This window comes from Sturnus vulgaris, chromosome 4 (assembly GCF_052056855.1).
Source record: "Sturnus vulgaris isolate bStuVul1 chromosome 4, bStuVul1.hap1, whole genome shotgun sequence".
Taxonomy (NCBI): domain Eukaryota; kingdom Metazoa; phylum Chordata; class Aves; order Passeriformes; family Sturnidae; genus Sturnus; species Sturnus vulgaris.
In genome coordinates this window covers 49,988,828-50,004,733 of record NC_142246.1, presented here as the reverse complement: position 1 = coordinate 50,004,733, position 15,906 = coordinate 49,988,828, and the positions used below count along the sequence as shown (strand labels likewise).

The following is a 15,906-nucleotide window of genomic DNA, read 5'->3' as shown; positions in this document are numbered from 1 at the left end:
TGAACCTAGAAAACTGCTGAATTCTCCAAGCTCTCAGAGAAGAATCTTCATAAAAGGGGAGGCACTGCCCAGAGGTGCAGTCAAGTCCTGTGTGGAGGCACAGATAGTTGACATTTTGCAGCTTGATGTTCCTACTTCCAAGCATAGATTGGTGACAAGCGTGTTGGTATCTGTGTGGTCGTATGCATTCCCCTTGAAAACTGCAGAGTTGCTTGTTTGCATTTACCAATGGCATATATTTCACATATCTCTTACAGTATCATGGATCTATGAGACTAAATTTAGTCCTCTTTTTATCTTGTTGACAATTTTATTTTTTCAACTGTCTCATACATATGAAAAGGATGTTTCTTACTTGCTAAGTTCAAACTGGTTGCTTTAGCACATAGAGGTAGATGATAGACACTGTGAAAAAACAGGTTTGCTCTGATAAAATTTTCATTGTCTCTGTCACATTGTATATGGGAACACCTCAGGGTGAACATCTGGAAAAACAGCACAAATTGTACCACGTTAGCCAGGTAAATGCCCTAACTTCCCATTTGAAAGTGGTGAAAGGCAAGTATCACCAAAGGATAACTCAGAATGGAAACCTACCTCAAGGGCTTGGTAGCTTGGGTTGTCAGTTTGCTGACAGCTTGTGTAATTTACTCTGTTACATTACTCAGGTTGATTACTAAAATTTTGATGCTTCATGTTGTGATTAAAATGTGCACTTTCACGTCTCTCCACTTTGTTCTTCGTCTGTGGGTCACTAGAGACAGAAGAGCTCTGTTTCCACAAGTCTACAGTCATGTCTCACATGGACAATGTCTATTTCATTTTAGAGAGGTTCAAATTAGCACCTAAATCCCTTGTATACTGCTTGTACAAAAAGCAGTAACACAGATATGTGAGCTACGGCTTTATTCTGCAAAGTGTTTGCACTGTGCTGCTTTGAAAGTCAGGTAATAGAAATTCTGGAGGCAGGGAAAATGTGTGTGATTTCATTCTGACAGCTGCTCTAGAAAAGTTTTAACATTGCACACACGAAGATGGTGTGTATCAGAGTAGCAAGATAGAATGAAAACTTCCATTGTTGATTTAGTAAATATTTTAAAAGCTCTTCACTGATGGTATGAATTTGACAGCTTTCCTGCTGTATCAGTTCATAAAAGTTTTATTAGCCATTGTGTTGCTTCTGTAGAAATCCTTGAAACAAGAAATGTTTCCTGATGGCAATTTTTAAATGAAATAATGCTTTCTTTAATACTAAAAGCGAACCCGAACTCAAGAGATCAATATTCAGTTGGATCAAGATGCCAACAAGAAGTCAAGGTGGATGAGGAAAAGAAGGATGACCTAAAAGACAGCAGAGAGGAGACAGAATCTGAAGATGAAGAAGAGGAGGATTCATACAGCCTTCATAACAGTCCTGGAAATTTGTATGCCAGCATAGGGGATGAGCTCAAAGAGAGCAGGAGAGATTGCTTTTTCTGCAAGAGGCCACCCCCTCCTCTCCCTCGAAATCTGCCTGGCATCCAAAGACAGGACAATCTGCATAATTCATCACAAGGTACAATGTTGGGAGGAAAATAACCCCGAATACAAACATGTGCAAGGGTAGACAATGTAGTGCTGTACAGATTGGTTTGATCACTTCTAGCAGGAGCTGGGCAGGATAACCCTAATGCTACAAAGCAAGCTTGTGCATATGAGGCCCTAATTCTGCAAAACAAGCATGTGCATGTGACCTTTGCTGCATCAAAATACTCATGACCAAGTTTGTCAGGTAATAGTGTGGTATGGGCTGCTGGGTTCAGCTTTTCCTCACTCTACCTATCTCAAAGAGCTGCCAAATAGTGCATGGTGCACTGCATTTACAAGAGAGGCTTGAAACAAAGATGAAGCCTGTATTTTTTTTCAAGTTGACTTCATTATTTACCATTTTCAAGCATTAAATGCTATCGTGATTGAATATCCAAATATTTAATTATATTATATTTAATGTGCAGCTTGAAGTTTCAGAGGTAGAATTCATAGACAGTGGCCATGCAGAGAGAAGTAATAGTATCTTACTACGTTTTAGCAAATGTTGTAGTTACTTAGAAGTAAAAAGTTATATTACAGATTGAAAAGAAATGCAGAAATTCTGACAAATGCTTTGCCTTTTTTGGCCTTTTTTTAATACATCTGCCCCAGAGTAAAAGTCAAAAATTTTGTGTTGTGATTTGATTAAACTGTTGAGAAATTCAAAGTACTATTGCATCTGTTTCAGGAGGGATGACCATCAATTTTTCTCATTGGGTTAAACAAGTATGCAAAATGATTCAAGCTTAAATACCAGTTTTAAATAGTTGCATAGGGAGAAAAAAATTCCCTTCTTATTTGTCATGGACACTGCTGGTAAGTGTGCACACAAATTGCTTTTCAGTTTCTCCACAGCTTATTACTGTTAACTCTGTTTTCAAACCTGGTGTAACCTATTAGAGTCTTAAATTACCATCACCAAGCACTCTGATGTTCACATAATTAGGCAGAAATAGTTTGCTATAGGTAGGGTTTTATCCTGTGTTCTGCTGTGCAGGAAAGAAATGGCTATAGGTAGAAAGTCGTAAGTGAATTCTAAGAGAAGGAGGGGCAGAATAAAATTAACATTCACAAAACACTCAGCTGCATCTATATGTGTGTATAAATGAGGGATCCGTTTTGGCACACAGGATTTGTTGGTGTAGGTTTGTTATAAATGCCTGTCTTGGAATAGTTTTTATATAGCTACATCACCACAGTAATGTGACCCTCTCTGCCAAATGCTCTCTGTCTGCATGTGGGTACAAACAGAGAAAGTTTCCTGGTGTCCTGTGCCAACTCCTGTGCTGATAAAGCAGAGTACATCTAAAAATGCTCCTGTGGGAATAGTTAATTTAAAATGTGCTCTGAATTATTTTGTGTTTAGCTATGATTTCATAACTGGGGAGTGGGGTATCAGAATTCCTCTAGATGAGGATGATGCTTCCTTTCAAAGAGGAGCTGTAATGGGTTACTGCTACATATTTCCAACCAGCTGCTTGCTTTAGGAGTTGCTTTGGAGTACCTAGAAGGCAAGTCCCCTCTTCTTCAAGTCTGTGGTTTTTTGGCAGTGGCCTGAGAGTGCCCCCTGTGGGAGTTGCAAGAATATTCTACAGAGAAAGAAAAAACTTACATAGTGACCTGGAAACAAAATATTATTCATATTATACGTGGCAGGTGTATAAAAACCACTTGTGGTTTTAAAACATGTATCTTAGCCAGAATGTATGTTAATAGTACATACTAATATTGATACACCCCATTATCAAATATATCCCACTTACAAAGGTTGTTTAGATCCTCTGAATCCATAAACAGGTACATCTTTAAATAGCAACCAAAGGATTGAAAACACCAGTAGTGACCACAGCCGAGTTTAGCAGATACACATATGTACAGGCAGTAAATTACAACACAGTGGAAACATGAGTCAGTGCAAGAATTCCGGGCAGATCTACTGTTTTTGTATGAGAGACAGATAATCATGCCAAGGAAGTTATAAACATTTAAGGGAATACCAGCCTCAGTGACAGCTTTTAACTCTTAGCAGTTTGTGGATGTTTTAAGACAAATCAAAACAAACCCAGGTATTGGGGAAACCATCAATGCCTTTTAATGTTGTAAAAGGCAAAAACTAGAGAAAAGCAAATTATGCTTTCATAGTTGTACTATGAAATATATGACATATAGAGAATACAAAGAGACGTGGAAGTTTTTGGAGGGAGAAGGGTTGGATAGTCCTAGCATAGATTGTAAGAGGTTGTACATTTTACCTACATTGGAAAGGGCTTTTCAATTTCTTTTTCACATTGACCTACAGTAGATCTGTAAGTCCTCAAAACCCAGTGGGATATTGAAGAGGTAGGAAACAAAATCCAACATTTCCTAAATTAAGCTTCAATTCTTAAGTCATTTTTACAACAGGTAACAAACAGCTTGACTTTCCAGAATGCTGAGGGTCACAGATACCATTTACTTGGCTTCACCATAAGTTGCATGTCAATTACAATTATTTAGTTGTTGGTGTAACTCTCATGAGAGCAACTGGGACACTCAGTATTTCTGTAAATAAATCCATTTATTTTGTGGCTAATAGCTAAGCATCTACATTTGATAATCCAATGTGAAATCATGAGGAGGCCCTGAAGTTGGGATTATTCATTTGGGACATCCTCTCTACTGAGCTAGATGATAAGAAGCCTTTGAAAATGAGAGTGCTTTAGTTTAGAAGTGAAATGAGGTCTCTGAGCTGCTTTAGGAAGCTCTAAAGCTTTAAGATAAATCATAATCTACTCTCTTTACCCTGTATATGCAACACTCCTCCTTCCTTTTTCAGAGAGGAATTCTGTGATGGGCAGGAGTAGAAGAGAACAGGGTGATGGACTCTCAGCCGCATGCGGCGGAGAAGACCAAGGCACCTGCGAGGAGGACAGCGAGGACGAGCACCCCTACACTTGTATGGCACTGGATGAACGTGTGTACGACCTCATCCTGGGGCAGGAGGAGCAGAAGGAGGAGAAAAGGAAGCACTGCAGGTCCTTCATCATGAACAGGCCACCAGCCCCTACGCCCCGGCCCATGTGTTCGCTGGTCAGAGAGGAGAGCACTCCCTACATAGTACAAGGTTGGTGCTGCTGTCACGGAAATATTCTCTGGGAGAATGTAGGCTCTTCTCTCAGGCTCTTCTCTTTGAGCAGTAACGTTTTCTAAAAGGCTAAGATCCTTGTTCAGCTGCCTTCAAACCAAGTTGTTTGTTTCAGTCAACCTATTCTCACTCTTCAAATGAGCTGAGAACATCTCTGAATAATTTTCAGTTTGCATCAGAGATAGTATCACAGTTTTTATTTAGCTTTTAAAAAATTATGACAATATGATAGAAAATGAAGAATCACTGGGCTGGCTGTGAGTGTATCTGTTACAGCAATGCAGCGTAGAATGTGTTATTTGAATTGCCTTTCTTTCCAGTTTCTTTATCAAAATGGTTTTACTTAAGGCTGAAATCTAGCTCTTAGATTTTTTTTTTCTAATGAGAAGAATTCTCTTTTCTGGGAGAAATGCCTGTGTGAGGATTCCTCTTTCAAATTTCTTTTCTCCAATTTGAGATGCTAGAAATGGACATTTCTAGGTAGGATCATTATGTTTCTTTTAGGAAAAATTACGTCCTTTTACCACTTCTATGAATACTGGGAAACTTTTTTGAGACATTCCATGGAAATACCTGAAATCCCTTCTGGTCTTGTATCTTTGTAATCCAATTCAAACTGAAAACTAAATTTGAAAGAACAAAAGGAATTCAGTGAATATACTGCAGAGATCTCTTTGTAAGTCCCAAAATCCATCCTGCCTGCATCTCCAGCCTCTTCTACAAAAGCTTTCCAATGCATAAGAATAGGTGGTAAAAAAATAGGCTGTCAAAGGACACCATTAGATTGCTTATTCATGCTCTGCATGTTTTACACTAAAAAAGAATTAATACTGCCCAAAACATCCTACCGAATAGAGAGAAGACCTCCTCTTTCATGTCTATCTCAGTCAGTGGCTTTTATTCTTCCTAGCTCTCTTCCTCCAGGCTGTGTAACTCCAGGTTAGGGCCAGAATGCATGGGCTAATGCATTCATCATTTAGTTGCTCTTTCTTCAGCATATTCAGGAGGTAGAACTATGAATCATTATAGTGTGATCCAAGAATGGATGGGTATAGGGGACCTGTTACAGCCACAGAAATCATGAAATGACTGCTTTTGCTGAAGTTGCTAGAGCAGTGTCTCAAATCTTGGTCCACCATCGTCACAGACAGGCCAGTGACTTGGAAACCTGCAGTGGAGATGCTTTGTTTGGGAGATTGCTTTTACTGTCTTTTATTGCACTGGAGTGTTTCTCCTTTCTCCATTGGCTAAGGCAGATGCTATCAGAGGAACTGCTCTGGTGGGGTGGTGGTACACCATGTGTATATATTCATATACACACACACACAAAAGTTTTTTACCTTTGCTTTCATAAGTGTGTAGTGGTAGACAAACTATTTTCCAGTAGTTCTGTGAAATCAGCCTCTGGCTTATGTTCCTTTGTTTACACAATACATGAGGAAAAATGGAAACCCTTCAAGAAAGCTTCAGCTGACCACTCAGGTCTCTGTTTTCCTGCCCATCCTTCTGGTTTCAGACCTAGAATATCTTACTTTTGTCCAGGGATCCCTGAGTAGCTAATGGAATTTTAGACAGAAGGGATAGAACTTCAGCTAAAAGACTTTTTCTTGCTTCTTGGATTGGCAGTTTTTTCCTCCACATTCGTTAAAAACTTCCCTCTCCAGTCCAGCAACATCCCAATTTCCAATTTATTATTTTAGGACTGCTTATATTTTATCTAAAAAAGATTGTTTCATCTGTATGAACCAGGAAACTTCATTCCAGTCCATCATTAAAATCTGCATGTGTCTGCAGCCCTTCCTTTATAATTTAAGCAGTGTAAAATACTTTAGTTATGCATATACACATTTTTCATCCAGCAAATAAATTGATGATGGTTTTGGGTCTTGTTTTCATCTATTACATAAAAAGAGCATTGCAGATATTGTGAAGTCAAATAATCAAAAAGTTAGAATTGAGGTAGTTTTACCCTTTCTCCCTGCCAGAAACATTACAGTACAGTAATAAGTAGGTAACCATATGCAGCTATTTATCTCAGATATTTTCTTTCATTTAATCTAGTGTTTAAAGTGGGTGAGCATAAAAAACTTCAGTGTTTTTCATTCTCATTTTGTTTCAAATACAATTAATGCCTGCTCCTAGGCCCCATGTGTTGTTTCAGACCTTCCTGTTATAAACCTTTTCATTCTGCATCCACTGAGTATTGGGATGCCCAGTATGAAGTAACTAAGATTCTTGAGGTGAACAGCATTACATAATACTTTACTCATTCAAAGCACCATTGATTTCAGCCGTCTCTATGAGTTCTCAGAACTTCAAATTAAATCCTTAGTGTGTCTAGTCTGACGTCAGGCATTACAAGTTGGATTGCTGCCCTAAATGACTTGTCTGACCTTTGGCCAGGCTTTGTTGGAAAGAGAAGTCCTGTCCTGCAGAGCAACTTTTAGTTACTTAACAGAGCCATCCTTCCCTCCTCTGTATTCACTTTCTATTTGTTAAATACCTTTTAATTTATAAAAGAAATTATTTAATATCCCTGTAAGAAAGAGATTGTCTTCACTGCACAGTTCTGGTTGATCTTCAGAATTGTTCCCCTCTGGCATTCAGTAAGACACAGGTCCTGTGGAAAAACAGAATGGAGTACAATGCACAGAGGGGAGCTGTGGTAAGGGTACACATTTCCTCACACATGGATGAGTTCATGGAAAGCTTCGTGCCCCAAGGATTGCAGAGGCTGATGTAAGAGTGCCATGCAGAGATGCAAGAGGAGGATTTCTTTTCTTGGACTTTATGTACCCATAGATGAGCTTATTTATTTGGGGGGAAGTAAGCATTGCATAGCAGAAATGCCTTTTAGCTCCTGGGTTGCATACAGGTGACTCTTTTAGATTTATTTTTATATCTATCTGGAGAAATCAAATGGCTGAATTTCCATGAGTGCTTTCACCACACATTGAATGAAGGCCATGACATTACAAAAGAGTATCTTCTCCTTTAAGGAAAAGTAGTGGTACTTCCATGAAAATAGCAACAAAGAAGAAAGCAAGCTTTCTTTGTAATAAGCAGCTTTCAAGTACACGGAATATCAAGTTTACACTGAGCAGAAAGCCTGCTCCCTGTAGATTACTCCACTTGATGCTCTGCAGAACAGGACAGGGAAACTGTTGGTCTATAGAAAGCAAACATGGGACTTGACAAGAGTCACTTTCAGAGCAAGATCTGCACTTCAAAACCTAGGCAGTAAACATTCAGTGATGCAACCACAATTTACAGTTTGAGCATCTGCCTTGAATTTGCTGACACGTAAATTCTGGGAAACACGGAGGAGTTGAAAGATTTAAAACTTAAGTGTGCTAATCACTTTTACTCAGTTTCATTTATTATACTTTCAAATTTTAATGAGCATTCAAACTGTTGTATTGAACACTGGTAAACAGACTGCATTATTAACAGAGAGTACACTTGTTCTTTAATTTAGACCACTGCAAGAATTTTATCTTGTGTGTAAAAGGCTCATCAACCAGTGGAGCTGCAAATTGGTGCCAAGTAGCTCATTGTCCAGATGGCGTGTGCTCTTGCTGTGCTCCCTTACCATTCCTTAGGTGCATAGTATTCCTCTGAAGGTTATTTCAGTGTTTTGTTCAATTGTCTGCTGCCAAAACAACTGTTAAATAAACATCTGAAGGTGTTGTGTTTTCAGTTTTAGAGTACAATTTTAATGTTCCCTATTGATACCAAGTTTGATTGAGCTGGAAACCGAAGTCCTCAGTGTAGTTGTAGGACAGATGCATGAGTTTCTGCAATGCCCCTGCCATTTCTGAAGCCTGGCCTACTAGAACTCTCTCAGGGCTAAGGATTACATTACTGTCCTGGTTTAATCATTTACCTCTTATCACAAACCACTAGTATGAAATTGTTTCTCTGCAGCAAGGATACCTGCCCTACAACAGCATAAATTTCCTATGCTATAGCCTTTATAGCTTTGCAAACCTCTCACAAATCCCTGAAGCAATGTATTACCCTTCTGTGCACTGAAAACATTTTGCTATTTAAAGATAGCTGTTTGTGGGACCTCACCCTAGGGTTAAAAATTAGAAGTGGAACAATATATTTTCCAGTTGCTGTTCCAGTGGAGAATAAAATTCTCATTGCTCATCAAAATCACAGGGTATGCAGAAGAAGTAGCATCCAGTGGATATTTTTAGGGAATCAAAATATTTCATATACAGAATAGACAGCATAAACCCACTGAAGTGAATAAATAAAATCCAGAACAGAACTGTTAGTGTCTTGGAAACTTACCAGGCTGATTACTGGGGAATACAGTGATCGCGTCTTGAGTCAGTAATTCTTATTATGCCAATTGTTTAAATGCTCTAAAGCAGGGGTTTCCAAAGTGAAGCCTCAGAGACCATGAAAATTACAAAACATTTATGTCACACAGAGGGATTTTGTAGTAGTCTCCCACAGTGAGTATAAAGTACTGCACTGCAGATGAATTTCATTATGTATTCCTAACTTAAGGGTGTTTTTCCATGAATGAAATGCTAGGAAGCACTGTTTGGCTGACAGTTAGACAGTTTTTACAGACCTGGTTGGGAGTGATATACCAGATTCACCCACTATCTTTATTCAATCAGATTTTTTTCCTATCTGAACTTAGGTAGATTGAAACAAGTACTGAATAAGATGCACAAAGAGAAAAATATTGATGGGATGCTGTCTGTTTGCAAACCAAACTGTTCCAAACAGCGTATTTGTAGTAAAAACATGTATAGAGTCCTTCCATTTTTGCTTTTCTCTACTTCAGAAAAATGGGACTAAAGAAGTATATTCAGGTTTTACATGCTGGAGCAAATACTCTTGAGTATGTCACTAAAGTCCTTCCAGCTTCCACAGTCCACTAAGTTAAAATTCTCCTCAAGAGCAGAGGTGTTAGAGTTGTTTTCATTGTGTGTGATACTGTGGTACATAGTACATTGACACCACCCTCTGAGCTGCACCTTAAACTAACCACTGGTGCCTCTTCTCACTCGCTCTTTAATCCTTCTGTAAGAAGAGGGTTCTGGTATTACTTTCATTATCTTGCTTCAGTGCAGAGGAGTCATCTCTGTAGAGTCTTCTCTCTGTGAGAGTTGCTGGGATTCTAACAGATCTGAGCTCATATTTGTCAGACTGAGAATCTCACTGCAAATTGGAAAGGGAATTGCTGTGAGCATATGTTGATTTTTGGATTAATATTTTTCACATTGTCATTACACTGTAATCCCTTCTAAAATCATTTTGCTTTTGGTCTGAGAAAATGGATTGGTTTGTTCTCAGCCAACTAAGGTGGAAGGTAGAGGCTGGCAATAGCCTATATGAGTGGATGTGATGCTGTCATTGAAAAGGCCTGGCAGTGTAAGGGAGCAAAGCAGCAGGCTGGTATTTCTGCAGGTGCACTTGGCATCACTTAATCTTTCTTCTGAATAAATTACTGTTGTGTGTTCTCAAAACTGTCTTGAGTGTCAGGCTGCCCATGTAGGCCTGATCAGAGTTCCTGTACCAGTATAGATGTGGTGACTCATTTTCCTGCACCAATGCACTTAAAACTGCTTAGTCTTCCCTTTGCCTTGCCATGGTGTAGGTGCACCCAGACACTGATGGTGCCCTCACAGGCCAGCTTTTGGGATTTGAGCCTTTGTTATCTTGCACTACACAGCCATCCCTTCTCCACAATGCCTGGACCTACCTAGATCAGATTCATGAGCTGTGATGATATGCTTTTAATCCATGGCCAGCCGCCTTGCCTTATGACAAGAAAAAAAGTCTGTTTACAAGGTCCCATTTCTTTAGTTGATTTCATGTTATGAGTCACTGGAATTTTTTGTTTTCATTTTGAATAAGTGAAATATTTTGTAAAAATTTTGGGAGTTGTCATTAATCATCTCTTACAAAACTTACTGGTTAGCATTGCACTGATGACCTCTCTCGAGTCCTCATGCTGAGTGATGTTCAGACAAAAGGAAAATGAGATCTAAAAAGATGTGAACAAACATCTGCATAGTTCTCCTCTCCTGAATAATAAGCATCATTCTACTATATTCCTTCCTTGGTATTCTCTGTGTATTTGTCATCTCTTGCTGTGTTACATCTAATTTGTAATCCAGTCCCTACCAGGAAAAATAACTTGGAGGTTTTATTTGCCTAGGTACTAACTATGAATACAGAGTTTAAATGTTAAAATCTTTAAATAATCTGGAAAAATAGAATGTACAAAGGCAGGAGTCTCTACCTGCAACATATCCTAACCAATTCAACCCTCCTTCTCCATTCTTCCACTAATCACAAATTAATTACATGATGATTTTAAAATGAATGAAGTAAAATCCTACTAAGAACAAGGAGGCAATTTGCAAACCCACTGTAATTTGCAATTGAGTTGTGTTACTAAGTGCAACCCTAGTGTACTAATTAATTTGAATTATCACTTAGCTGTGTGTTCATATAAAGATTTTGTTTTCCTATATTTTAATTTTGAATGTTTCCGAAGGAGAACAGTCATAGATAATTTTGTTTGGAACATCAGCTCAATGAAGTTGATGAATAAATGCATCTTGAATTGAACAAGCTGAATTCAAAATAGTGGTATTTATTGATGTATTTTTTAATCACTGTCTTTTCTCCTTTGTGTTTGTGCTACTGAAAGTGTCAAGTAAGTATATATTAGGTGTGATTAGCTCATATATTCTTTCAGAGGATAGGTTCGTCAGTCTAGCTTTGTTTGAATCACTAGTGCATAGTGGAAACTCTTGTTTCATTTTTAGAGGTAATATTGCCAATTCAACAAATCAGGCAACATCCCTCATATCTTAGATGAGTAAAGTAAAAAATAAATTAGAAATCATATCTTAGTTGATCATTGCCTCTTAGCTGATATGAGTTCTTCTCTCCCATGAGCTAACTCTTCCTGAGTTTTGATTTCCTGTGTTTCTTAATTATGTCGCTAAGCAATTTTTGAAATGTCATAGTGCATCTTCAACTCCTTAGCATTACAGCATTGTGTTAGAAATTCAATTAATTCTGAAAATCAAATTCCTGATCCTTTTTTCAACCTGCAGCTATTGTAAGAACTTTCATTCTCTTTTTCTAGACCATTTATACTCACCACAGTTTCTTGTAGTTTGTTACTATAAAATGGTCTTCTTAGTTCAGAATTATACACAAAAGACTTGTATTTCAAATTTTTATAACCCTTTTGTGGTGCTAACCATGAAAATATTAACCAAATTTCAAGCCTTGTAGCATTATTTACCTGCACGTGCAAACAACCTGAAACAACATCTTTAGTTAGTCTGAGATAAAACAGGCAATTCAGAGTTCCTTGGATCTCACTCACTTTCCAAGATTTACATTAGAGATTTTCCCAGAGTTCTGCATATTTGCCACAAAATTTGTGTTTTGTCCCATTTTTTCGATGTTTTTCTCTGGTTTCATGTCCAAATGGAAAATACTGCAGTAGTTTCAATCTCTGTGAGTTTGCTTTCCTGGAAGAATATTGAGGTTACATTACATTCCTAAAAAGAGATCTTACTGCCTGAGACATAAAAATGTATTTAGGGCTTGTGAAGAACTTAATCTGTATCCTGTAGCAGCTGAAGAGAGGAGAGGGGATGAAGTGGAATTACTTATTAGTTCTCTGAGCCTCTTTTAATCCCAAGAAACTGCAAAAGAAGTTTATTGTAGACAAAAATTAAATAGCATGTATAGGGTCAGGACATCTAATATGTAGATTTTGACCTACGAGCATCTATGGGTACTTTAGCCAGTCACAACATGATTAAAAATCCAAAGGGATTATCTTTCTGATCATACAAATGTTATTGAAGGGTGCACAGTAAGTATGACAGAAGTACTGGAACAATTTAATCAGATTATCTGTGCAAGAGAGGCCCAGAAAATAAAAAAATACATATCCTTTACTTGAAGGATTGTGTCTTTCTGACACTTTAAAAAATTGCTATAATATCGCTTTACTGAAGGAATATTTACTTTATCTTCCATTAAAAAAATAATGGAATCTATCCCTGTGCAAGATTACATGTTTCTTTTATTTCACTACTGTGTTCAAGTCGTTCATAAGTAATTGGCATGTGGGAATGAAAGGGTGAATTGCCAGAGTTCTTCCTAAACCTATGGCAGTTGTACAGTGGAGTGTTCCTGCCTCTCCAGGCATTCCAGAAACAGGCGTTTGTTTTCACTGACCTCACCCACACTGAATACTTGCTGCCAACTAAAATCATTTCAGCAAGATGCAGCATATAAAGTTGTTTTAACAATTTTACTTTTCACTGGAAGAGTAATTCCATTTCTGATTACTCCAACACTGCAAAACTCAGCAGAAATTTCAAAGCCTATCAATTAAAGTGCTTTCCAATCAGGCACATTGTTGAGTATGTCCCTTCTCCTCCTTTTGCAGTAAAATTCAGGCTGCCTGCATTACCTCTGTGCTCTCATTGCTTTCATTTCATCTTTAAAAGGAGAATACTGTTTCAAGTAGAGAAGAAAACACTGCAACCATACTTAGTAGGATTCTTTGATAATTACAGAGAAAAGTATTTAAAAAGTTAAAAGCTATCAGTGTTTGGCTGAGATAGGGACATAACAGAGAGTGTGCCTGCTCTGCTGCTTGAGCAGAGCTCCCTTGGCCTGGGCCTTGGTCCCCAGGAAAATATTTGCTCCATTGAACTGGCACATTTGCTGCATTGCAGTGGTGACAGAGGATTACTTAATTGGCAGGAATTATTCTAGGTTCTATATTGTCAGTTTGTTTAGTGAAAATCAGAACTGAGACTTGAGAGAAAGCTACTGCCACACGGGCTAAGTCAGAAACTGAGCAATTCCCACCTTCTGGGTGTTACATATGCTGCCAGCAAAAGTTTGAGTGTAGCATTTCAGGGTGTATCCAGGCTGGCTGTACTTTGGGCACTTCACAGGAGTGGGAATGATGGGCTATTCTAACAAGAGGGGTTGTGCTTTGCTGTTTCTAGTGCTTGACTAAAGTAGACACAAATATATACAAACACTTTCTTGAGCAGTGTCACTATTCTCACCTGCTACTGTTGGGGAGTTTTCTGCCTTAGCTTTCCCCATAAAATAAGGAACAGGCTACAGTGTCTGTACTATGTGACGAATTCCAAGACAAGTAATATGCTAGAGTGATAAATCCTTTTAATTTTCTTCAGAGCTTGTTGTAATGGTTTCTCTAACATCAGTAATCCTGCCATTCTATGCAACAGAATAATTTTTCAAGTAATTAACATTAGACTGACAAGTGGGTTGAAAAATATTCCTGGACTAGAACAAAAAATATATTCCAGCCTGCTTTTATGAGTGTCCTTCCTTCGTTGAGAATGTGTGATGGTTTTTATGGCCATTTTTCAACTTCCTTATATTCCTAATTTTGTTGCAGTGTTTCAGCAAAAGGCCTGTCGAGTGACCAGTGACAACAGCAGGACATACTGCGAGGCCAGAAATCCTGGTACATAATTTAATTTAGCTCCTTAACTGCCTTGATATTTTTCAGTAGAACTAGTAGAGTTTTTTTGGGTGATTTAGCATCTGTTTTGCCACCTACGATTTATATCCTTAATGGTATTGCAGCATTAAGAGATCAGATTAAAGAAAGAAGACTAAAAGTTATAGTCTTGTAGGAAAGATTTGTAGAGTCAGAGTTACTTTACACTTTTCTGTTTCCCTTCATGATGGCGATTGAAGCCAAGAAAAGGAAGGACAGGAGGGCTCAGCTGTGCAGTAATTCCAGCCCTGGAAAGACAGAAGTGGGGGGAGCAACAGTTCTCTCCTGGATACCCCAAGATGCATGTAAAATTAATTACTAGTGGCAGTCCAGTTGTTATTTGAATTGTAGCACATTACAATGCTGCTACTGTAAAATTCCATTAATAGTACCCCTTTGAACAATCCTTCCTTACTTGAAATGAAGATAGTGGTTCATAATGTAACAGAAAAACTGACCCAAATTATATTGATGGTTTAAACTTTTATCCTGGCCACACTCCCCATGCAGTGAAACAGGTGCAACAGCCTCATGGAAGGCTCAGAACCCCTGTTCCATGGCAGCTCATGTGTTCTGGATCAGCCATTCCAGTATCAGTATCCTGGGGAAACAGTGCTACACCTCCCTGGACCAAGCTATGAATCTGGTAATGCACATCTCCCTTCACTGTGCACTGTATCATAATCTCCAGGAACACTGGGCTGCAGTGTTTTCTTGTTGCTGCAATGTATTTAATAATGTATTTCCTTCCTTAGAGGAAGGCAATCTTGTGAAATTTCAAGAAGCTTCCTGACCAAATTTCGTCCACAACTTTTGAGATATGTAATGTATGACATTGAAGACAAAAGGGATAAAAAGGCACTGTGGATATTTAATATAGCAACCATTTCCTTAAAAATGTCAGTACTGTAACTGTAGTGCTAGAAGGAAATTCTTTTTATGAACCAACGCTAATGGAGAATCCATGTACCAGGGCAGTAGTAATGAAGGAAATGTTTGGGATCCTGCTGTGCTGCCAAAGAGTAATGGTAGCATCCTCACTGATTTGTTGCATTTCTCACTTCACACATTTTGTTGTAGAAGCACACAGAGGCCATGCCGAGACAGTAACTTATAGCACTGTGGTACACAGGATCCCTTCTGAACAGGAAGAACTCATCCACTTGCAGGAACGGGTGAAAAAGGGGACAATTTCTGTGGATGAAGCCCTTGACAGATTTAAACAGTGGCAGAACAAAAAGCAGAGACTACCATCCACTCAACAGGTATGAGTTTGAAATTTGTTCTTGATAGCAGTATTGGTCAGATGTTCTAAAAGCAAGTTCTTGTGTTTTGGCTCCTGCATATGAGATCAAAAGTAATAATCATGATTAATATGCTAATCATCTCCCAAGGAGCTTGCCTGGTTATGGTTCTGAATCTTCTAGATACCCTTACCACTGTTGTTTGAGAGGTTTTCTGAGTTTGGTTAAAATCCAGAGTTAAATATGCTGGTCTCCTAAGATGTGTTTTAAACTCTTGGGTGAGGTGCATCTTTCATGAAACCACAAACCTTCTGTCACCAAACAAACCAAATGTGCTATTGATCAGTGTCAGCTAACAGAAACATGACTATACCAAACATACATTTATTCTAGCAATTAAAATATACTAACTT

At 38.4% G+C, this 15,906-nt stretch overlaps 2 protein-coding genes across 3 annotated transcripts in view; one reads left to right on the top strand and one right to left on the bottom strand.

Moving 5' to 3' along the window:
- The window catches only part of LOC148224016 (uncharacterized), a 57,736-nt gene that overhangs the window by 30,453 nt on the left and 11,377 nt on the right, over positions 1-15,906 (bottom strand). The gene's annotated exons all lie outside the window — the stretch shown is intronic.
- The window catches only part of BANK1 (B cell scaffold protein with ankyrin repeats 1), a 123,424-nt gene that overhangs the window by 99,107 nt on the left and 8,411 nt on the right, over positions 1-15,906 (top strand). The window contains exons 9-12 of one of the 2 annotated variants that reach the window (XR_015803325.1): positions 1,259-1,555; positions 4,385-4,672; positions 14,145-14,213; positions 15,382-15,514. Coding sequence is in view for 1 of the 2 variants with exons in the window: in XM_014875240.2 (XP_014730726.2) it covers positions 1,259-1,555; positions 4,385-4,672; positions 14,145-14,213; positions 15,330-15,514 (839 nt within the window). In the remaining variant the exon portion in view is untranslated. Of the gene's footprint in view, positions 1-1,258; positions 1,556-4,384; positions 4,673-14,144; positions 14,214-15,329; positions 15,515-15,906 lie in introns of both variants that reach the window. The other variant, XM_014875240.2, reaches the window with a different exon arrangement.